The following is a 24,962-nucleotide window of genomic DNA, read 5'->3' on the forward strand; positions in this document are numbered from 1 at the left end:
GCACCTTGACACATGTGTAGAGGTCAAAGGACAAATTTAGATATGAATCTTTAACTTCCACCTTGTTTGAGATGTGGCCTCTTAGCTGTGTTCCTCTGCTACTTATCCCAAACATCCTGGTTTCCGAGCTCTCAGGATCCTCCTTTGTCCACTTCCTAACTCCCTGGACAGACAGAAATTGGGGGTATAGACATGAGAAGTACAGTCAGGATTTTTAGTGTGGGTTTTGATAACTCATGGTTATGGACACTATATTTATTTGGCAAGTGCTCTGACCCATCGAGCCATGTCCACAGACCTTCTACACTTTTCTTTCTTGGTGTGAGTACTGAAGCTGAGTTCTCATCCTTATTAAGTAAGAACCTTCCTAATGATCTGTATGTCAAGCCCAATTTTCTACTTTCTGTTTGAGAAAGGCCCTAACTGATTCACTCAAGACTGTCTTATATTCACTCTGTAGCCCAGGAAGTTTTTTTTTTGTTGTTGTTTTTTTGTTTTTTTTTTGTTTTTTGTTTTTTTTTTGGTTTGGTTTTTCTTTTTTTTTGTTTTGTTTTTCTAGACAGGGTTTCTCTGTGGTTTTGGAGCCTGTCCTGGAACTAGCTCTTGTACAGCAGGCTGATCTCGAACTCACAGAGATCCACCTGCGTCTGCCTCCCGAGTGCTGGGATTAAAGGTGTGTGCCACCACTGCCCGGCCCCAGGAAGGTTTTTAAGGTAGAATCCTCCTGCCTTCCAAAGCAGCAGATGTTGAAGATTTCTGTTGAGGCTTAAGCTTAAGAATTTGTTGGTTAGCCGGGCGGTTACACATCACCGTCCCAGACAACAGCCCTCTGCGCAATCAGGAAGGGAGCCTAGTCGCTGGAAGTGGTGCCAGAAGCCAGAGAGCGACTGGAGGGCAGTTGCTGCTTTTTTAAAGAGAGAGAGACCATGCCCCAATGGGCTGGTATCTCAGCAGCTATTGGCTGAAGGAGCGGAAGGAGCTCCAGCAACGTACAGATGTCCTGCTAAGACTCAAGCTCTCACCTGATTGCCATCATTGTTCCTTCCAACATAATGTGACTTGAATTCCAGGAAATTCCCTGACCTTACCATAAGCAATATCAAAAAATTTCATGTTGCTCAGTGTAGGTTGTAGAATAAGCTTCAGATTGCTTAAGCAGTAGGCAGAAGTGGTTAGCTTTCCTCTACCTTCAGGTTTCTCAGCAGCTGCACCAGTGGTACTTTGGGAGGATCAGTCTACCATCATGAGGATGGTCACTCCTTTATAAGATACTTAGTGACCTCTGATTCTTAAACAATAAGTGTGTACTCTATCATGCTGGAAAGTTGAAATATACTTATGTTTCAAAGCATTGTCCAAGAAAATCACTATGCCTTACCAAAGATGTCAAACCTTATTCTCAGCAAGGCAGTCACTGCGATTCACAGCAGCAGAAATCAACTGTATTTGTCTTGTCCACCTTGGCTTGGTCCTGGATTTTCAGCTTTATGACTTCAATGACTTTGTTGGATTCATCTTTGATTTCTCCAGAACAAAATACAGCTTGGGACACTAGGTGTGAGGTGTGGCTCTGCCCAATAATGTGTCATTTCATTTTTCACTTGTGTGATATAATTTACTGATATCTGGAAAAAGTGAATCTCAACAGAGAAAAGCCTCCATGAGATCTGGCCTGTAACGGTATTTTATGAATTAATAATTTAAGTGGAAGCACCCAGACCATTGTGCATATTGAAAGCCCTGAGCAGGCTAAGCAAGACACAAGGAGCATGCCATTAAGCAGCATTCCTCTGCTTTAGTTCCTGCTGTGATTTCCTCAATGATGGGATGTGACAGGAAAATGTAAGACCTTTCCTCCTGGACATTGTGGTTGAAATAACAACAATAGAAAACAGGCACAAGTAGAAGTGAAATCAAAGTCACATTTCAAGCTGATTAGCAACCATAACAGAAATGCAGAAAGAAGAAATAGATATAACTTCAGTATGTAAATAAGGTCACATTTTGTTTGCTATGTGTACTAACATTGCTGAGTTTTGGAGAACAGACAGTATACAGTACTCACAGGATTTCAACTGAAACATGCTGTGTCTCTTTCCTGGTCATATAATTAAGGGCTGCATTATAGGGCAATATGAGAAATTCTCCTTACTTATCCACTTTTCAACAGTTACCTATTTTGCTTCCAATGTTGCCAATTCTCTCTAAGTGTCTTTCTTTCTTTCTTTTTTCTTTCTTTATGTCTTTCTTTGTTCCTTCCTTTCTTTCATTTCTTTCTTTGGTGTGTAAGTGTGAAAAATTTCCAATACATAAAATAATTGAGATGAACATACAATAAATTGTTTACATTCAATGGATAATTAATGGATAAAGATACAATAAACAGCTGTGGTGATTGGTTTCCAGTACATGTAACAAAGACACCCATGAGAACAAATCAAGTACAAAAAGAGATCAGATATTCAGTAGGTCGAGTCAATGATCAAGTCAATATATAAACCCTACTGCAACCATGGAGAGGAGAACCAATGAGTTATTCTAAAGCAAAATGTAAATGATCAATGGCCCCATTACAGGTTCCACCACATTTCATCTTCCAGGAAGAAAGCGGTTTTTGAAGCTTTTTTTAAAAATATTTATTTATTTATTATGTATACAATATTCTGTCTGTGTGTATGTCTGCAGGCCAGAAGAGGGCACCAGACCTCATTCCAGATGGTTGTGAGCCACCATGTTTTTGCCAGGAATTGAACTCAGGGCCTCTGGAAGAGCAGGCAATGCTCTTAACCACTGAGCCATCTCTCCAGCCCCCGGTTTTTGAAGTTTTTATAGAAACAGAATAAAGGCACACATTATGACACCATTTAAATACTTTGGTGAAATTTTAGTTATGAGACATGTGGGTTAGAGAATAGTTTGGTCCTCTGTTATAGAACACTGAGTTAGGAAAAATGAGGATTTGTTAGCTAGACGTTGGAAAAAGGTTCTATCTGATATTAAAGATTGTTAAGTCAGGCAAAATGGTGAATAAAGAATGACATGGTGGTTTGAGTAAGAATTTTTCATTTGGCTCAAATATTTATATGCTTAGTTATACCACAGAGCAAGACTGATTGAGAGTCAATAGGATGTATGGTCTTGTTGGAGTATGTGTGGCCTTTTTTAGAGGAAGAATCACTAAGGGTGGACTTTAATGTTGAAGAACCAAGCCAAGGCTAGTGCCTCTACTTTACTGCTGTCTGCAGATTGGGATATAGAAATCTCAACTTTTTCTCCAGGACCATGTTTCCCTGTGTGCTACCATCCTTTCCACTATGACCATAATAGAATAAATGTCTGAAACTGTACAAAAATCACAATTAAATGTCTTCTTTTATAAGAGTTCCCATGGTTCTGTTGTCTCTACACAAAAATTGAACACTAAGATAAATGGCTATCAATGGGGCTAAATATAAATCCAATTTAAACTATAATTATGCTCTGGACATCTAATATCTAAACTTCACAGCAATTACTGAGGTTCTAATCATTTAGTTAGTCTCATAGAAGGCACAGTATAGGTGTGGCTACCTCCTGGGATATCTGCTCACAGTTCCTTAGTCCTGTGCCCTTGGGCAGAAAATCACAGTGGCTGAAACAAGTTGCTCAGGAATTTCTTATGATATGGTCATTAGAAAACAGAGGAAAAAATACAGGAAAGGCCAGAGTCTGAAGATGCCACAGCAAACAGATGGTGCCACCATCTGGGAAATGAGGAATTGAGCACATGAACTGTGGGAATATCTCATTTTCAAATTGTAACAATGGTGACACATATCTACACTCCACACATAGACTTTACAATTGATAGCCATTTAATAAGTATATTGTATCATACAACAATCTTATTATCTAGCAAGTATTCATCTTTTCACATTGTTTTTATAACCTGCTTTTTAGGAGAGGTCTGTGTTGCCTGAGTGGTTGGTTCCTAGGCCTATGATCTGAGCTAAGGGGGAAATGTAGACAAGAGAATCTCTGGAATGTGTTGATTAGCTACAGCAGGAGAATCACAGAGCTCCAGTGTGAGTTCCTGTCACAAACAAATAAATAGGGGAGAGAGATTGAGGAAGAACCTTCATATCAACATCTGGCTTTCAGACAGACATGTTACACTGCACTTGAGAGACCAGTATCTAGGTGGCTACATAGAACTGTCTTAAAAACTAAATCAAAACCACACAGTGACAAGAAAATTGCTGGAGTTGTGAATGACTGAGAAGACAGGTGAGCTTGTCTTGTGTGCTTAAGGATCTCAATTTGAGCCTCCCCCCCCCCCCGAATCCATGCTGAAGAGAAAAAGAAAAATGGTATGGTCACAAGGAATTTTAACACCAGCGATGGAACTGGGGCATGAAGACAAATAGTTACTGGAGGCTTGTTAGCCAGCAAGTCTTTTTTACTTGGGAAGTACAGAGCAAAAACCCTATCTCAAAAAAATAAAAATTCAGTGAAATAAGAGTACATATACCAATGGTTGGCCTCTATCTTCCACACATAAATACACAAATACACACCCACACATACACAGCCATATACATACACACTCATGCATACACATACTCACATATATGCACACAGAGATGTGCACTGGCACATACAAACATATGTACATAAAAATCATTGTTAACATTGCTTGTGTGGCTTTTATTCTTTTTTCTCTTCTTTTTTTTTGATACAGGTTTCTTTGTAAGTTTGGGTCCTGTCCTGGAACTAGCTTTTGCACACCAAGCTGACTTCAAATTTACAGAGATCTGCCTCTGACTCCTGAGTGCTGGTATTAAAGGCATGCACCCCAATTTCCCAGCTACATGTGTAGTTTTCTAAATGTGTATCCATGCCTGTGATGATATGAAAGCAGTAATAAGAGGGAAGTGCACAGCACTAATTGCCCACATAAAGAAAATGAAGAAAGCTCACATGAGAGACTTAACAGCACAAAAAAAGAAGCAAACTCACCCAGGTGGAGAAGAAGATTGGAAATAATCAAACGGAGGGCTGAAATCAACAAAATAGAAACACAGAAAACAATCCAAAGAATCAATGAAACAAAGAGCTGGTTCTTTGAGAAAATCAACAAGATTGACAAACCCCTATCCAAACTAATCAAAAGGCAGAGAGAGAACACTCAAATTAACAAGATCAGAAATAAAAAGCAGGACATAACAACAAAAATTTCTCTTAGGAAATTCAGAGAATCATTAGGTCTTACTACAACAGCCTGTATGCCACAATGTTAGAAAATGTAAAAGAAATGGACATTTTTAAAGATAAAAACCATATGCCAAAATTAAATCAAGACCAGGTGAACAATTGAAATAGACCTATAAGTCATGAGGAAATAGAAGCTGTCATCCATAGCCTCCCAACCAAAAAAACCCAGGACCAGATGGGTTTAGTGCAGTATTCTACCAGAACTTTCAAGAAGAGCTAATACCTATACTCCTTAATGTGTTCCACATAATAGAAATAGAAGAGTCATTACCAAATTCTTTTTATGAAGGTACAGTCACTCTGACACCAAAACCACACAAAGACTCAAACAAGAAAGAGAATTACAGGCCAATTTCACTCATGAACATTGATGAAAAATTCTCAATAAAATACTGGCAAACCAAATCCAAGAATACATTAAAAAATCATCCATTATGATTAACTAGGCTTCATGTCAGAGATGCAGGGCTGGTTCAACATACAAAAATCTGTCAATGTAATCCATCATATAAATAAACTGAAAGAAAAAACCATATGACCATTTCATTAGATGCTGAAAAAGCATTTGACAAAATTCAACACCCCTTTATGATAAAGGTCTTGGAGAGATTAGGGATACAAGGGAAATACCTAAATATAATAAAAGCTATTTACAGCAAGCCGAGAGCTAACATTAAATTAAATGGAGAAAAACTCAAACCCATCCCACTAAAATCAGGAACACGACAAGGATGTCCACTTTCTCCATACCTCTTCAATATAGTGCTTGAAGTTCTAGCAATAGCAATAAGACAACATAAGGGGATCAAGGGGATTTGTATTAGAAAGGAAGAAGTTAAGCTTTCGTTATTTGCAGATGATATGATAGTATACATAAGCGACCCCAAAAACTCTACCAAAGAACTCCTACAGCTGATAACCACCTTTGGTAATGTGGCAGGATACAAGATTAACTCCAAAAAATCAGTTGCCTTCCTATACACTAAGGATAAGGAAGCAGAGAGGGAAATTAGGGAAGCATCACCTTTCACGATAGCCACAAATAGCATAAATTATCTTGGGGTAACTCTGACCAAGGAAGTGAATGATCTATTTGACAAGAACTTTAAGTCTTTGAAGAAAGAAATTGAAGAGGACACCAGAAAATGGAAGGATCTCCCTTGCTCTTGGATTGGGAGGATCAACATAGTAAAAATGGCAATTCTACCAAAAGCAATCTATAGATTCAATGCAATCCCCATCAAAATCCCATCAAAATTCTTCACAGATCTGGAGAAGACAATAATCAACTTTATATGAAAAAACAAAAAACCCACGATAGACAAAACAATCTTACACAATTAAGGATTGGCTGGAGGCATTACCATCCCTGACTTCAAACTCTATTACACAGCTACAGTATTGAAAACAGCTTGGTATTGGCATAAAAACAGAGAAGTCGACCAAAGGAATCTAACAGAAGACCCGGACTTTAACCCACAAACTTATGAACACCTGATTTTCGATAAAGGAGCTAAAAGTATACGATGGAAAAAAGAGAGCATCTTCAACAAATTGTGCTGGCAAAACTGGATGTCAATCTGTAGAAGAATGAAAATAGATCCATATCTATCACCATGCACAAAACTCAAGTCCAAATGGATTAAAGACCTCTATATCATTCCAAACACACTGAACCTAATAGAAGAGAAAGTGGGAAGTACTCTACAACACATGGGCACAGGAGACCACTTCTTACGTATAACCCCAGCAGCACAGACATTAAGGGCCTCTTTGAATAAATGGGACCTCCTCAGACTGAGAAGCTTCTATAAAGCAAAGGACACTGTCACTAAGACAAAAAGGCAACCCACTGACTGGGAAAAGATCTTCACCAATTCCACAACTGACTAAGGTCTAATCTCCAAAATATATAACGAACTCAAGAAACTAGACCGTAAAATGCTAATCAACCCAATTATAAAATGGGGCACTGAGCTGAACAGAGAATTCTCAACAGAAGAAGTTCAAATGGCCAAAAGACACTTAAGGTCATGCTCAACCTCCTTAGTGATAAGGGAAATGCAAATCAACACATCTTTAAGTTACCATCTTACACCTGTCAGAATGGCTAAATTAAAAAACATCAATGATAGCCTTTGCTGGAGAGGTTGTGGAGAAAGGGGTACACTCATCCATTGCTGGTGGGAATGCAAACTTGTGCAACAACTTTGGAAAGCAGTGTGGCGGTTTCTCAGGAAATTCGGGATCAACCTTCCCCTGGATCCAGCAATACCACTCTTGGGAATATACCCAAGAGATGCCCTATCATACAACAAAAGTATATGCTCAACTTTGTTCATAGCAGCATTGTTTGTAATAGCCAGAACCTGGAAACTAAAGAAGTTATGGGAAGATAATGAACCATGGCAAAGAGTTTGTGCTAATTTTTTGGGAGAAATTAATAACAACTATCCAAAAAGCAAGAGGCTTAACTTTATAAGGAGAACTTCTTTGATTCTTCCTCGAATCATCCGTGATGCTCCAGTAAGTGGAGCCCATACATTTTATACTGATGTTAATAAATCAGGGAAGGCAGGTTACAAATCAGAAGATTTGAGTAAGGTGGAACAAAGTTCTTATAATTCTGTACAGAAGGCAAAAAACCAGCTTTTTCTGAGCTTAAAGCAGTTACATTCTTATGGTGCTAAGGGATTTTAAAGAACCTCTTAATATAGTTACTGACTCACACTACGCAGAAAGAGTTATCTTACATATTGAAACCGCTGAATTTATACCTGATTATACAGAACTAACCTCATTATTTTTCCAGGTACAAGATATGATCAGGGACAGGCTTTGCCCTATATATATTACACACATCCAATCCCATATGGCTCTGCCAGGTCCTCTAGCACATGGTAATGCAGAAAGTGATCAATTATTGATTGGTAGTGTACTGCAGGCCTCTGAATTTCATAAAAAACATCATGTCAATAGCAAATGCTTGAAGAAAGTTAAGAAATGCCCTAATTGCTCTTTCTATAACCAAACACCACTGTCTACAGGGGCTAATACAAAGGGCACTCAAAGGAATGAAATCTGGCAGATGGATGTGTTCCACTTTGCAGAATTTGGAAAATTAAAATATGTACACCACACCATTGACACTTATTCAGGTGTTCAATGAGCAACTGCTTTAAGCTCAGAAAAAGCTGATTCAGTGATCACTCATTTATTAGAAGTTATGGCCATCATGGGTCTACCTACACAAATAAAGATGGATAATGGTCCAGCTTATGTCTCTAGGAAAATGAAATGGTTTTTTGCTTATTACAATATTAAGCATGTTACAGGTATACCATACAATCCTACCAGTCAAGCAGTCATAGAAAGATCAAATCGAACTATAAAGGATATGTTAAACAAACAGAAAGGGGTGGAAAATACCCCCAGAAATAGGTTACATAATGCTTTATTAACCTTGAATTTTCTCAATGCTAATGAGAAGGGGACAATGGCTGCAGAAAGACATTGGATAATGGAAAAGTCTGCTGAATTAAAACCAGTTTATTTCAAGGATGTGCTGACCTCACAATGGAAGCCAGGAGATGTGCTGTGTTGGGGAAGAGGTATTGCTCTTGTCTCCACAGGAGAGGAAAAATTGTGGATACCATCAAAATTAATAAAGGTTTGGTTTGAAGAGGAGAAGCCCCTTGGAAAAGAAAAATAACAATTCATTCACAAAGATGACAATCATATTGATGGTAAGAAAAAATACAGGTTGGGGGCAGGGTTCTTTTCTTATCTCCACAGGAAAACACTCATCTTCAAAGAATTTAAGGGACCCTGTATATTTAAATACTGATGGATGGACACTAGTTACAACCCAATATGGATCAACACAAAACCCGAATAGGTTTAGTACATATAAACATTATATATACATATATGTACATATATGTATATATATACATATATATTTATGTATTACTGTGCTTTAATTTATAAATATGTAGAGCTGGTTTTGGAGTTGGACTATGACTCAGTTACTCTTCAATTCCAAGCCTGTTGATAAGAGATATCTCAGAGTTTCTGTCTCAGGTCAGGAGCCATGACATGGGACAGAATAAGAGTAATAATATACTTGATAAACTTTCTTTGCCTTTCCTCGAATATTTGTCTGTCTTTATTACACCTTTCATTGAATATATATATATATATATCTGTATATGTCTTTGTAGTTAATGTTTAACTCTCCCGTAACAAACAACAAATTTTCCTACAGTAATCTTTGAAGTTTCCAGGATGAAGATGGGGCCCCACAACATCAACTCCACCTGGTTACTATGATGTCATGATTTTGATAGCGCTAAAATTAGACCTGTTTTTCCGTACCAACTGCACAAGACAGTTTCGAATGGTGCACATTTTTGATAACACTCTGGACAGACCTCCTCAAAACACTCAGAGGCTAGTTACAATTTTCTCAGACCAAATGTTAATCTGGGAATTTTACCATCATTTGCTTTCTTAGGACCCCCTAAGAAGAACATCGCCCCCATGTCAGCTGGAAGCAATCTTAGAGGACAACGTCCTCTTTCCCAACAGAGTTTTTCCTCAGGTTTAGGGACATTATTTAGTGGTTGTTATAGGGTTGAGGGGATTGGGGAGGTATTTTATGGGATTAGGGGTGTTTATTGAAAAAAAAGAAAAGAAAAAAGGGGGGGTTAACTGGTTTGATGGGATGGTTGGTATTTGTGAATTATTGTTTTTGGAAAATTGCATTGGTGTTGATTCTTTTATATTGAATATTGTATATGAGTATGCTTCTACACCTATTTATTGTATGAGAGTATGATTCTACCTCTGTTTAAAACAAGTGCTATATATATATATATATATATATATATATATATATATAATTGATATATTTACCATACTGCTATGTACATTTCTACCTCTGATATTATTTATGTAATGACATTGTTTACAATTGGAGATCATTGTCCTCATATGTTGCACAGTTGTTTATTCTCTTAGTCCTCAAGTTCGATAGGTATCAAGAATTATAAATCAACAGTCATATGTTTGTCATCTTTATATTTAGGATAATCAGGTTTTTTAGATACATAGAGATTATATTTAGCATAGATAGCATAATCTTCCTCTTCGAAAAGCTGTAGAAAATGGCCTTTAATTTAACCTAAATTCCATGCTAATGAGATAATCACTGCTGGCAACACTGCTCTACACCCAAGTGAAGGTTGAGCACCAAAGACACTCCACTAGGAGCTTGTCTTCCTGGCAGAATTGGCCTTTGGGTAAAGAAAAGCCCATACTTCGACTACTGACAAAGATACAGAATATCCATAAGTGGATAAAACAGGATTGTCTTATCTTGCCAAGACAGGGTAGGATAGTTCTAAAAAAAGTTCCTTGCCTTTGATAATGGTATGTCAGTTATGTTAGGCCTTAGCCAAAGTTGGTTTCTATGATCTACTTCCACTTTGTGAGTTCTAGTGGTGATACCTAGAAACGCATTTGGCTGCAAGTGACCTCAATGGCACTTCTTTGTATTTAAAAATTATTCACCAATGAGCTCATATAGAACTGTGCACATGGAACCACCCAAATGAAAATGTGAGAAACACCTGTAGAAGTCTTATCAGTAACCCAGAGATAGAACTCAGCTTCTCAGAATTAGAGCAATGAACTTTACTAAATGAGACAATTCACTGCCATATAATTTATGTCTTAAGAAAGTGTTATGAATAAATATTTAGCCTTTAGAATGAACAAAATAGAAATGTATGGTAGTATAAATATTTTCATATGCAAAGAAGATTATTCAAGATGTCCTGGGTCATTATATCCTTGAATGAATTTACATGTACAATCTGAAAGACAATAATTTACTGATGTGCTATTTCTTCAAATCAAATTTGATCATCACTGATAGAGTTCGTGGGAAGAAACTGTTGTATACTAGGCAAGAAACCTAACCTTGATCCCAGTATAACATCAAGCAATGGTATATGATACACAACTGATTGCTGATTATCTTACTTTATTATATCAATATCATATAAATGAAAATATTTTTGAATACACACTTGAGGTATTTAATGTTTCTTATAATCACATTTTTCAGTCATTTTAGCATTAACATTGTTAAATTGTGTTGAGAAAACAGAACACATTGGGAGTTCATCATGTACCCTTGAACTTGTGCTCAGGTGGCAGACATATGAGCATCATGAGTTCTGATATCCAAGCCAGGATGAATAACAAACAAGACCTCAAGGGAATTTGTGAAAAGATAAAAGTCAAAACCAGGAACAACAACTGACCACCCTTTCAATGATACCCTTAATTGAAAAGTATGATCTGATATGTTCTAATATTTTAATAACCAATGGGACACTTCAATGATGGGGATGTCATCCTATACATTACATCAGAAAAATACCTATTACTAGGTAAAGTCACAATAGAAGCTGAACAAAAGCCATAGAAGGAATTTAATGTCTACAAACTAAATTTTAGTAAATAAAGTTGTCGCAATATACAACACTTTAGTACCTACTTCAAATGTTTCAAAATAGAAACCAAAATGCAATGATTTCCACTTCCTTCAAGGCTATGATGAAAAATAATTTTTCTTCAAGCTGAAGACAACTTTGATGGCTAAGTCACTAAAAACTGTTTTCATGAATAGGGCTTTCTGCTTATGAGTTTGTTCCTATTTCCAAAATTCAATGTGATATAAATAGACTTTAAAATATTTGTAGGACTAGAGTCATGTTTTAGGTGACTAAGAAACCTTCATTCCATGGACTCAGGTCAGATTTGTAAAAGCTATCTGCAATTTCTGCTACAAAAGATCCAAGGTGTTAACATTTTCAGGATACAGAATGCACATTTACATTCTCTCTCTCTCTCTCTCTCTCTCTCTCTCTCTCTGTCTGTCTGTCTCTCTCTCTCTTATACACACACACACACACATACACATCATTACAATAAAAGCAAACATTTAAACAATTTTTCTCTCATGAAAATTTTTCTCCTGTAAGCATTTATTGATGTAAAAGAGGAGACCAGGCATCTTACAGCTAGCTCACTTCCAGAGTCTATCTTCATGAAGTATTGGTTCATGTAACAATAAAGCAAATTTAAACTTGAAGTAAGAGAAATTAATCCTTCTAAGTTGGTGGTATCATTTGGGGAGATTTAGGACATGCTGCACTGCTGAAGGAAATATGTCACTGAGAGTAGGCTATGAGAATTTACATTCATAAACCAGTTCCAGTTCCAACACTCTGCTTCATGTGGCTGATTACAGATGTGAGTTCCTAAGTTCAAGCTTTAGTGCCATGTCTGACACTTTTTGTCATGGCACTTTCATGGTGATCCTGTTATCCTCTAGAACCATGGCCTGAATAAGATGCTTTTATATGTTGAAAGAAACATTATATCACAAACCAAAAAGGAGGCAGTACACATCCATAAATATTTACACCTGAATTACATATTCCATGTAATTGAAGAGAAGTATAAAATCTAAAAGAGTTACATTATTGTTCAAATTCATCTTGCAAGTCTTAAAATTCTGGAAGGAAGGATATCCTGACTACCAAAAGTTAGGCAATACCAACAGCTGTGAAAAGAAGTTTGCCCCACTAGATGTAGGAATTCTGTTCCTCTCTGAGAGAGAGTCATTACAGCTGGGCTCTTCTCCATTCTTCTATGAAAGCTTCCCAGCAGAAATGTCTGTGGTTGATCTACTCCACTTCCTAAGGGAGTCTCCCATAAGAGGTGTCCATTCCTTCTGTGCTCTTCTGGGCTAAGTGAGTTTCCAAACAGTTATGTCAACTGTATCTCGGTTCAACTCCACTAGGGATTTCCTGATCCATTCCAGTGAAGGAAAGTGTTCATATAAATCTCACTCAAGAGATTTATTTGGGAGAGAAGAATCCAGAGTGCGACTTTTTCTGCAAGTCTGCAAAGGGGCAGCTGCCAACTGAATGAGCATATGACTCATATAGGGATTCTTGGAGCCAGAGCATTTCTAAGGAGATTTAGAAGGCAGGAATTGCTCAGATTTAAATGCCTGGGTTTGAACAAGCTCAGAGATGGGCTGGATTTTGTGCACTGGGATTGGTTGATTTTGAGATCAGAGAGACAAGGGTAGATTGCATTTCTTTGGCTCTGGTTTGAGAGCCAAAGCAGATTTCTTTCACTATATATTTTTGATGTTTGACTGTGTTTTCAGGGTGATGTTGTATCTTTCACTAGTTCTGGATTTAGGGGCAAAGGGTTTTCCTTTGTATCTCATTTCAGTACCAGGTTGTGATTCTTATCCTGGCTCTATCTCCTTCCCATAAGACTTCATAAAATCACAAATTAGGTTTTGTCCATCAGTTTCCTGGTGCAAATAAAAACTGGTATCATAATGCTTGAACAGATTGTTGACATTATCATTTTTTTACAGAATAAATACTGTTGGTTAATTGACTGTAAATGTGATAGCTTAACATTAATTTGCAATAAGAAACCCTCAGTGTCTTCTTCAGGTACCCAAAAACTTTATCAGATTGATTACACACAAAAAGTTTTACTCCTGTAAAAAATGCAAAACATTTACTACACTAAGTTTATTTTTTTCACTACAATAAGATTATTCTCATGTTTTTGAAAACTATACTCCTTAAGTTTACAGTTTCTCTCCAGGATGGTTTGTTTCATGTATTTGCAGATTATTTTGAAAACAGATTTGCCAAACAAATTCCATTCACACGTTTCTCTCCAATCTGTGTCCTTTTCTGCATTTGAAGATGAGTAAGATATGAAAAGACTTTTCCAAACTCATTTCATGCATACTGTTTTGCACCGACGTGTGTTCTTTGATGCTTTTAAAGAGCATTGTGTTGAGCAAAGGCCTTACCACACTGACTACATTCATAGGGTTTCTCACCAGCATGTGTTCTTTCATGCAATTGAAGAGTATGAAGCTGTCCAAAGGCCTTACCACACTGATTACATTCATATAGTTTCTCTCCAGTATGTCTTCTTTTATGGTTTTGAAGATGACTGTGTTGAGCAAAGGCCTTAGCACAGTCATTACATTCAAAGGGTTTCTCTCCAGTATGTGTTCTTTCATGTATTTGAAGATGAGTATTTCGAGCAAAGGCCTTACCACACTGATTACATTCATAGGGTTTCTCTCCAGTATGTGTTCTTTTATGCCTTTGAAGATCACTGTGATATGCAAAGGCCTTACCACACTGATTACATTCATAGGGTTTCTCTCCAGTATGTGTTCTTTTGTGCTTTTGAAGATGACTGTGTCGAGCAAAGGCCTTACCACACTGACTACATGCATAGGGTTTCTCTCCAGTATGTGTTCTTTTATGCAATTGAAGAGTACGGGGATGTCCAAATGCCTTACCACACTGATTACATTCATAGGGTTTCTCTCCAGTATGTGTTCTTTTATGCCTTTGAAGATCACTGTGACGTGCAAAGACCTTACCACACAGATTACATTCATAGGGTTTCTCTCCAGTATGTGATCTTTTATGCAATTGCAGATGACTGTGACATGCAAAGGCCTTACTACACTGATTACATTCATAGGGTTTCTCTCCAGTATGGGATCTTTTATGGCTTTGAAGATTAATGTGTTGAGCAAATGACTTACCACACAGATTACATTCATAGGGTTTCTCTCCAGTGTGTGTTCTTTTATGCGATTTAAGATTGCTATGTTCTGCAAAGGACTTACCACACTGATTACACTCATACGGTTTTTCTCCAGTATGTATTCTTTTATGCTTTTGAAGAGTACTGTTTTCAGCAAAGGCCTTACCACAATGACTACATGCATAGGGTTTCTCTCCAGTATGTGATCTTTTATGCCTTTGAAGAGCACTGTGACTTGCAAAGGCCTTACCACACTGATTACATTCATAGGGTTTCTCTCCAGTATGTGTTCTTTTATGCTTTTGAAGACTACTATGTTGAGAAAAGGGCTTACCACACTGACTACATTCATAGGGTTTCTCTCCAGTATGTGTTCTTTTATGCAATTGAAGATTACTGTGTTGAGCAAAGGCCTTACCACATTGATTACATTCAAAGGGTTTCTCTCCAGTATGTGTTCTTTCATGTATATGAAGATTACTGTGTTGAACAAAGGCCTTACCACACTGATTACATTCATAGGGTTTCTCTCCAGTATGTGTTCTCTTATGCTTTTGAAGATGACTGTGTTGATCAAAGGCCTTACCACAGTCATTACATTCAAAGGGTTTCTCTCCAGTATGTGTTCTTTCATGTATTTGAAGATGACTGTGTCGAGCAAAGGCCTTACCACACTGATTACATTCATAGGGTTCCTCTCCAGTATGTGTTCTTTTATGCCTTTGAAGATCACTGTGATATGCAAAGGCCTTACCACACTGATTACATCCACAGGGTTTCTCTTCAGTTTGTGTTCTTTTGTGCATTTGAAAAGAATTGTGATTAGCAAAGGCTTTACAACACTGATTAGATTCATAGGATTTCTCACTATCATGTGTTCTTTTATTCCTCTGAAGCTGACTATCATATGCCACGGCTTTAACACATTGAGGATGTACTGAAAGTTTCTTTCCAGAATTATTTCTTTTAATCCTGCAAGCATAAATGGAACACATAAAAGGTTTACCACATTCAATAAACTCATTAACCTACATATCTGTATGTATTATTTTTATAATTTAGTCCAATTGTAAATTGAAATCAGATATTAAGGTTTTATAACTGTGTTTAAACTCATGCTTTCTTCTTTAATTAAGGGTTGTTTTGCATTTTTAAGACACTTGTCATGGTAAATTTCTTTATTATGTGGTTTAAATTTTCACCTTTAAAGAAACATTTTTCAATTTGACATATTTCACATATTTGAAGATAACTGAATAACCTCAGAACAACTTTATTGCATTCTTAAACTGTCCTATACTGTAAATCATACTATATATGCTAAGTAAACTAGGACAATAAAAAGTATTTGTACAATTCTACAACTCATGTGGCTTCTCTGCAGTGTGAGTTTGTTTATGTATTAACAGTTATGTGAGAAAACCAATTTTTTATATAGTTGAATCAGTTTGAGAAAGGGTACTCAACATGGGACTAATGCTTATCTTCTAATTGTTTTTAGAGAGGGGTATGTTGTGTTTTCCCATATTCCTATGCTCATAGCCTTGTATTGAGATTAATATGTGCTACACACAGTAAAGGAAGAATCACAAACAAAAAATTTCCACACTGAATTATCACAGTGTGACTTTCTTTTCCTCATAGATGTGCAGTAGAGGTGTTAAAGTTTCTTCACAACAACTGCCACTTAACACTAACTGATTCTGTCAACAATCTTAATATAGTAATAAGAAGTATATGAGTAATAGAAGATTTACTATGTGCTCTCTGTTTAGTAGAATGTCTTGCAGACATACTTATCATCACTTCAATGTATCCACATTATGTATTATGAATAGCAAAAAAATAAATGGATTGGTGGATCTACAGCATAGCACTCATGGTTCTATGATTCAAATGCTGATATCTGTTTAGCCATTTCTCAGCTGTCTTTTTAATTAAAAGAATGCCTTGAAAATATAATTCACCCACATGAAATTTTATATGGATTTTTCAGAAGTTAATACTCATAAATGCACTTAAAGCTGTGCTTATTCACACTGTTGTTTATATTTACATCTTCTAGGACGCATTATCATTTCATTAGAGGCTCATTATTTTCAGCATGCACAAGAAAATTACCTTTCATGTCTTCTAGAAAGTTGACAATGTTTTTTACTATTATGTTCTTCCCAAATGTATCCTAAAATTTAGTAGCAGAAAATGTATGTTATAATATTGAATACTATGCATCATTTAAGTAACTATTTTAAGTAAACCTTAGAACCATGTTTGCTTTATTTACCTCATTCCTCTTTTCCTTTCTAAATAAAATTATTGAAGAACATCATTAACCAAGGAAAAGCTATCCCTTTATTTTGAAACAAGAAGGAAATTAATTTTTACCTATAATAGTGAGGTTCCTGTAGGTCTCCAGCATCACATCTTTGTACAGATTCTTCTGGGAAGGATCCAGCAAATTCCACTCTTCCCAAGTGAAGTTGATATGCACATCATCATAGGTCACTGCCTTCTAAAATATGCCATACATGATAGTGACATGATAGTGACAACATTGCAAATGTATACTTGTTTGATAATATAGTCATATAATTCTGGTGTTCCCTAATTATATTCTAAAACATAGACACTCACTTTAGAAAGAAATTGAATAGGAGCATCATCTCTGTCATTTCTGTACCCTTTTAATGGGACATTACCTTACATGTGAAATATCTATTAGCAGAGAGAAACAAGGAGACAGATCAACAGTACATAGTACACATGAGAAAATTTTATGAAGATTAACTAACTACAAATAGATAAATAAGTTGGACAACATGGGTGTATTGACTCATGCCTTTAAGCTCAGAACTTCAAAAGCAGAGACAGGTATATTTTTCTCTGAGTTAAATGCCAGATGAGTCTATGCAATCAGGTCCAGGACAGGTGGAAATACATAGTAAAACCCTGTCTTCCAGGAAGTAATGGTGCATGCCTTTAATCCCAGCAATTAGGAGGCAGAGCCAGGTGGGTCTCTGTGAGTTTGAGGCCATCCTGTTCTATGAGAGCTAGTTCCAGGACAGGCTTTAAAGATACAGAGAAACCCTATCCAAAAATCAAATAAACAATAAACAAAAACAAACAAACAAAAAGACACTGTCTACATTGCAAAAACCAGTAAATCAAGCAAGAAGAATAGAGGAACTCAGAGGTTTCTACTGAAGTTCCTACAAAGAAGTGTACGTTCACTCCAGTCCTATATTTATCTTCCAGACATTCGAAATGCCCTAATTTAAACTGTAATACCAATAACATTTTACAAACAGAGCTTTATATTTAAAACAGTTACCAATGGACAGATGAAAACATTAGCAATAAATCTTGGGCATAAGTAATAAACACAAGCTGTGAGAGAGATGACTGAATAGTACCTAGCTTTTGATGGTCTTGAATAGATGTGGCAGAATTGCCAGTACTTATTTGGGAATCATAACTATCCATTATTCCAAGTTCACAAATTCTGAGATCCTTTGATCATGTTGAGGACCAGGTACCCATGTGCAGCATAGTCATGCCGATACATAAAATAATTATATCAATTTAAAAAATGTAAAGTAAGCATGACAAGCAGGTAGAAGTTTATACACCTACAATTCAATGACTCTGAATGCTTAGGCAGTACTAATGTCACACCTACTGAAAAACTTCCAGACCCCAAAATGGGGGAAAAAAAGCTAGTTCTATCAGAGGCAACACAGACCAGAATACCAAAGAGCAAATAGAAACCAAGGAACCAAACATGCATAAAACAAAGACAAACAGGGATACTAGGACCTATACCCACAGTCACCTCAAACCCAGATACCTGGACAACAGCATAACAACATGATAAAGAACAGACAGAACAATATGTCACTACCATATTCAAACTCTCCTACTACAGTATACCCTGAATATTCAAACATAGTCAAAGACCAATTAAGTTAGATCAACTATGAAGATGTTATATTCCTTAAGGAGGAAATGAATGAATTCTGTAAAATAAGCAAGGGCAAGATAAATAAAATCTTGGAGAATAATAATAAACCCCTTAAATAAAGCCAAACAAGCAAACAGTTGACAGAAATGAATAAATCAGTTCAAGAACTGAAAATTGAAATGGAAGCCAGTAAAAAAAAAATGCAAGTTGATGGAATTTTGGAGATAAAAAAACTAGATAAATAAAAAGGAAAAACTGGCAAATTAAGGTGAAGTCTATCATCTATCCTATCTTTGTGAGTCTAAACTTTTACATATAATTTGCACAAACCATAACTAAAGAAAATTTTAACAATATAGTTTTCAATTCAATCAAAAAACTCAGGACATAACATTAGACTGGAAGGTTTGTGGCAGCAAAAGCAGAGCCTCTTTTCCAAAATAACATGCCCTTAGACTCAAATTTTGAAGCCAAGATACCTTTAAAGTATGTGTGAGGTTACCATAGCAGCCCCCAAATCAGATGTCTCTCCACAGTCCAAAAATTCAAAGAAAACACAATGTGTAAGCCAGACTCTGTGTGTATTTTCTATCTTTTCAAGGCCCATTAATAGTTTTTTTTCTTTAAGAACCTCAGTGTAAATTCCTTAAAAAACTATTTTAATCTATGACTCTGTCTATATTTATCCTCTCTGTCTTAAGCCAATGGACATTTATCAAATAATCTATCACTAACTCAGAGACCTTTTTATCTGAATGTTTTTACTGTGTATCTGTAATCCTTTTCTGATGAGGAGTGTTTTTGCAATTGAAGGCTACAATTGACTTTCATTTTTGTGATTTTACAACCCCTTGTTTTAAACTTTCTTAGGGTTTATGTGGACTTAGTTAACAAACATTTGGTGTCATGCAAATGGGGACTGGACTACACTTTCATCTATTGGCTGCCTAGACCCAAATAGTCACACACAAACTATATAATTACATCAGCATTTTTTAAATGCTTCAGGCATATTCGTAGATAGATTTTACATGTTCAATTCATCCATTTCTATTCATATGTGTATCACCATGAGGTTGTGGCTTACATATAATGTTTTGGGATTTTTACTTTCAGTGACTATGTGGCATCTCTTTGATCTTCCCAAATAGTGCACCTACCAGTCATGTCTGTCTTCATTAAAGAAACCAAGTAACAAATGCTGAAAAGTAATGAAGTTGCTCTCCAACTATAATCAGGTCCTTTTTCATAATTGTTTCTCCAGCAGCTTATTTTCCTGTGCACTGCACATTCAAAATTGTTGCTTCTATTCTAGACTGAGGTAGAAACCACTCTCCACATGCAAATCCTTTTCCTTGTCCTTTACCTGCAATGGATATTCAGTTTCATAACTCAAATTTATAACTTTGAAACCGGTGGTAGAATCATTTAATTTAAGATTTTAAAGGTATAATGTAGGACAAGGTTATTGCTCAGGAGAGGAGAAGACAGGGACCAAATCCTTTTATATCAAGATGAAATAGATAGTGTCAAAAATTTCTAAAATACTAGAAGTACAGCTGTTCTAAAATTAATGACTTCCTGGGGAGAAATCACTCCATATTTAATAATATTCACATACATCTCTGACTATTGCTCAAAGAGGACCCAGGCTACAATAACTTTTTGCATTTCACATTTTTTATCCTTATATCTTTTAGGTTCAGGCTCCACACTCTGAACAATTTTTTTTTTTTGGTTTTTTGAGACAGGGTTTCTCTGTGGCTTTGGTTCCTGTCCTGGAACTAGCTCTGTAGACCAGGCTGGTCTCAAACTCACAGAGATCCTCCTGCCTCTGCCTCCTGAGTGCTGGGATTATCTTTTTTTTTAATAAATCTTTTTTTTTCTGAACAATTTAAATAGGGGTGGAAGGCTACAAATCTACCCACCTGGACAGATAGGAGACTTACACAGCAAAGTCTTCCCAGCATCATTTCTTACATAAACCAGTGACCTTAAACAGTAAGACCATCTTCAGGGACAGGATCATGAGATGTCAGACTTTTCTTCCATTTTTATAAGCTTTTTAGTAGCCTGTTAAATGAGTAGATGGCCCTGATTTTGGTACATTTTTATTCAGAGTTACAAGATGGAGATTCCAGGGGATGTGAAGGATAGAAAAAGTATAAGGCAGAAAAAATAAAAACAGGTTAGGGAAGTCTTGCACAAGCTATGTCTCATGTCAAGTAAATTTCCTAAGAAGAATAGATTTGGGCTGAAGAGATGGCTCAGCAGTTAACAGTATTGACTGCTCTTTGAGTGGACCTGGGTTCAATTCCCAGTACCCACATGACAGCTCCTAAATATCTGTAAATCCGGTTTCATGAGATCTGATACCTACACACCAACACATATAAAATAAAATAGAATAACTCATAAAATATCCACTATTTATACTGGCTGAGAAATAAACTTGGGGCTCTTTCATATTGACTTTCAGTCCTCTCAGTCTGTTTTATGTTTCTGTCTTCATTTCTCTTAATCTAACATTTCCTCAGCCTCAGCATCCCTTCCCAGGGAACCCCCAGCTGAATTCTGTTGGACAGACCATATGGGGTATCCAACTATGCTTGAACAAAATTTACTGCAGTTTCTGTATGATGTTGCTTTTGATACAAGGAATTACTTTGCATATTCTTTCCATAAATTAAGAGCTTAGCTGGATAGAGCCTTACACTTTAGGGCACCTTGTTAAGATTTAAATGTAAAGCAAGGGCCTTCACTTTAGCTGTGTAAAATCCTTGAAAATTCCTCCTGTATTCACTACTGGACAGCCATTTGAAACAACCTAGTGCATTTTTCCTCAACAAAACATAGATTTTTTTTCACTCTTTTTATGTGTATTTTGCACTGTAGATTTGAAGGAGTCAACAGTAATAACCATCCAGCAGAAATAATATTTTGTCTAAGATATCAGTCCATTAATTTTTAATTCTGCCTTAGTCACTTTCTTGGGACATGGAAAGATTAAGGAAGATTGGGGGCCAAAGTGTCACACAACTGATCTCCAGCAAACTTTTTATGAAGTCTTCTAAGCTCCTGTACTTACTTACCAGGCCCAAATCAATTAATAGGAACAAAAGAAATAAAGCCAGTCTTGGGCTAGAGGTACCAGAACAAGATGAGGTTATGAGAGCAATCAGAATTATTATATCTTTATCAGAAACAGAAAATAATGGCAATTTCCAGGATCAATACAGTTGTAGTTGTCAGGATGCCATGAAGATTTAAGCTATACAATGTTTACAAGTTCATTGTGTCAGACCAATTGCCCTGTTAAGCTTCCAAACTTCCTTGACTATTAAGGTATTAAAAATAGAAACACAAGGGGCTGGAGAGATGGCTCAGTGGTTAAGAGCATTGCCTGCTCTTCCAAAGGTCCTGAGTTCAATTCCCGGCAACCACATGGTGGCTCACACCCATCTGTAAAGAGGTCTGGTGCCCTCTTCCGGCCTGCAGGCATACACACAGACAGAATATTGTATACATATTAAATAAATAAAATAAAATTAAAAAAATAGAAACACAAAATAGCCTGAATGCCTCTGCCTGAGAGAGTACAAGAATCTGCCAGCATTCCTAGCCACCATAAGGGACCTGGCTTACAAGCCATACACCCCACCCCCACAACACCATTCCCTGCAAGATCCTGGAGACCAATAATTTGTGAACATTAGAGGAAGAGATGGGAAGGTGCCAATGCAAGAATTCTCCAACATCCTAAAAAGCAACATGGCAACACCAGAACCCAGCAGACAAACAATAGGAAGACTTGATAATCCTAATACAAAAGATGTAGATGAAAATGACTTTCAATGTAACTTTATGAAAATGATGGTGACCCTTAAAAAGGAAGTCAAAAACTCCATTAAAAAATGAAAGGGAAGACAATCAAAAAGCTGGAAGAAATTAATAAATCCCTCCAAGAAAAACAAGAAAAAGCAAGCAAACAGGTGAAGGAAACAGTTCAAGACTTGAAGATTGAAATAGAGCTAATAAAAAAAAAACACAAACTGAGGGAACTCTAGAAATTGAAAATCAGGGTAAACAAACAGGAACTACAGAGACAAGTATAACCAAGAGAATACAAGAGATAGAAGAAAGAATCTCAGGCACTGAAGATACTATAGAGAAAATAGACTCATTGATCAAAGAAAACATTAAATCCAACAAATTCTTAACATGAAACATCCAGGAAATCTGGGACACCATGAAAAGACCAAACCTGGGAATTATAGGAGTAGAAGAATGAGAGGAACTTGAGGTCAAAGGCACAGAAAATATACTCAACAAAATTATAGTAGAAAACTTTCCCAACCTAAAGAAGGATATCAGTATGAAAGTGCAAGAAGCTTACAGAACACCAAATAGACTGGATCAAAAAAAAATCCTATCACCAAATAATAATCAAACACAAAACATACAGAACAAAGAAAGCATATTAAGAGCTGCAAAGGAAAAAGGTCAAGTAACATATAAAGGTAAACCTATCAGAATTATACCTGACTTCTAATTGGAAATCATGAAAGCCAGAAGGTGCTGGATTTATGTGCTACAGAAACTAAGAGACCATAGATGCAAGTCCAGACTACCATACCCAGCAAAGCTTTCATTCATCATTGATGGAGAAAACAAGATATTCAATGACAAAAACAGATTTAAATAATATGTATCCACAAACCCAGCCTTACAGAAAGTACTAGAAGAAATACCTCAACCCAAGGATGCTAACTACACCCACAATAACACAGACTTCTGATAACCCCCCACTAACATAACCCAAAGAAGAGAAACACACAAAAACTACTACCAAAAGATAACAGGAGCTAACAACCACTAGTCACTAATATCGCTTAATATCAATGTTCTCAATCCACCTATAAAAGGACAAAAGAATGGCTACAAAATCAGGATCCAGCATTCTGCTCTTTGGGAAGCACACCTCAACCTCAAAGACAGATAATACCTTAGAATAAAAGGTTGGGAAAATGTTTTCCAATCAAATGGTCCTAAGAAATAAGCAGGTGTGGCTATCATAATATCTAAAAAAATTGATTTCAAACTAAAATCAATCAGAAGAGAAAGTGAAGGATATTTTATACTCATAACAGGAGCAATTCATTAAGAGGAAGTATCAATCCTGAATATCTATGCTCTTAGTACAAGAGCACCCACATATGCAAAAGAAACATTACTAAAATTGAAATCCCACATCAAATCCCATACACTATTAGTAGAAGATTTCAACACTCCTCTCTCCACAATTTACAGGTCAACCAGACAAAAACTTAACAGAGAAATAAGAGAACTAACATATGTAATGTATCAAAAGGACTTAACAGACATCTTTAGAACATTCAACCCAAACAAAAAAAAAGAATATACCTTCTTTTCAGTACCTCATGGAACCTTCTCTAAAATTGATCACATTCTCGGTAACAATTCGAATACCCATGAAGGAAATGGAGTAATCCACTGCATCTTATCAGATCACCATGGAGTAAAGTTAGAATTCAACAACAATACTGCTCCTGGAAACCCTACAAATGCATGGAAACTGAACAGTCTACTGGTCCACCCCTGAATAAAGGAAGAAATAAAAATAGAAATTAAAACCTTTCTTGAATTCAATGAAAATGAAGGCACAACATATCCAAACCTATGGGAAACTATGAAAGCAGTACTAAGAGGAAATTTCATAGAACTAAAAGCCCACATAAAGAAAACGGAGAAAGCTCACATCAGTGACCTAACAGCATGCCTGAAAGCTGTAGAAAAAAAAGAATCAGACTCACCCAGGAAAAAGGAAGACTGGAAATAAAAAAAAATAATCAACAATATTGACAAATCCTTATCCAAACAATCAAAAGGCAGAGAGAAAATATTCAAATTAACAAAATCATAAATAAAAAGAAGGCCATAACATAACAATAGACACTTAGAAAATTCAGAGAATCATTACATCATACTACAAAAATATGTACTCCACAAAATTGGAAAATGTAAAAAAATAGACATTTTTTTA

At 36.3% G+C, this 24,962-nt stretch overlaps 1 protein-coding gene across 1 annotated transcript in view; it reads right to left on the reverse strand.

Annotated features, from left to right (window-relative positions):
- Positions 1 to 1,411: 1,411 nt before the first annotated feature.
- The window catches only part of LOC130866762 (zinc finger protein 120-like), a 37,360-nt gene continuing 13,809 nt past the window's right edge, over positions 1,412 to 24,962 (reverse strand). The window contains exons 2-6 of the mRNA XM_057758342.1: positions 17,323 to 17,449; positions 17,059 to 17,119; positions 15,351 to 15,657; positions 14,360 to 14,678; positions 1,412 to 1,551 (exon numbers count right to left, since the gene is read on the reverse strand). Of these exons, the coding sequence (XP_057614325.1) occupies positions 1,412 to 1,551; positions 14,360 to 14,678; positions 15,351 to 15,657; positions 17,059 to 17,119; positions 17,323 to 17,449 (954 nt within the window). The remainder of the gene's footprint in view (positions 1,552 to 14,359; positions 14,679 to 15,350; positions 15,658 to 17,058; positions 17,120 to 17,322; positions 17,450 to 24,962) is intronic.

Source organism: Chionomys nivalis, chromosome 26 (assembly GCF_950005125.1).
Source record: "Chionomys nivalis chromosome 26, mChiNiv1.1, whole genome shotgun sequence".
In the NCBI taxonomy this organism is placed as follows: domain Eukaryota; kingdom Metazoa; phylum Chordata; class Mammalia; order Rodentia; family Cricetidae; genus Chionomys; species Chionomys nivalis.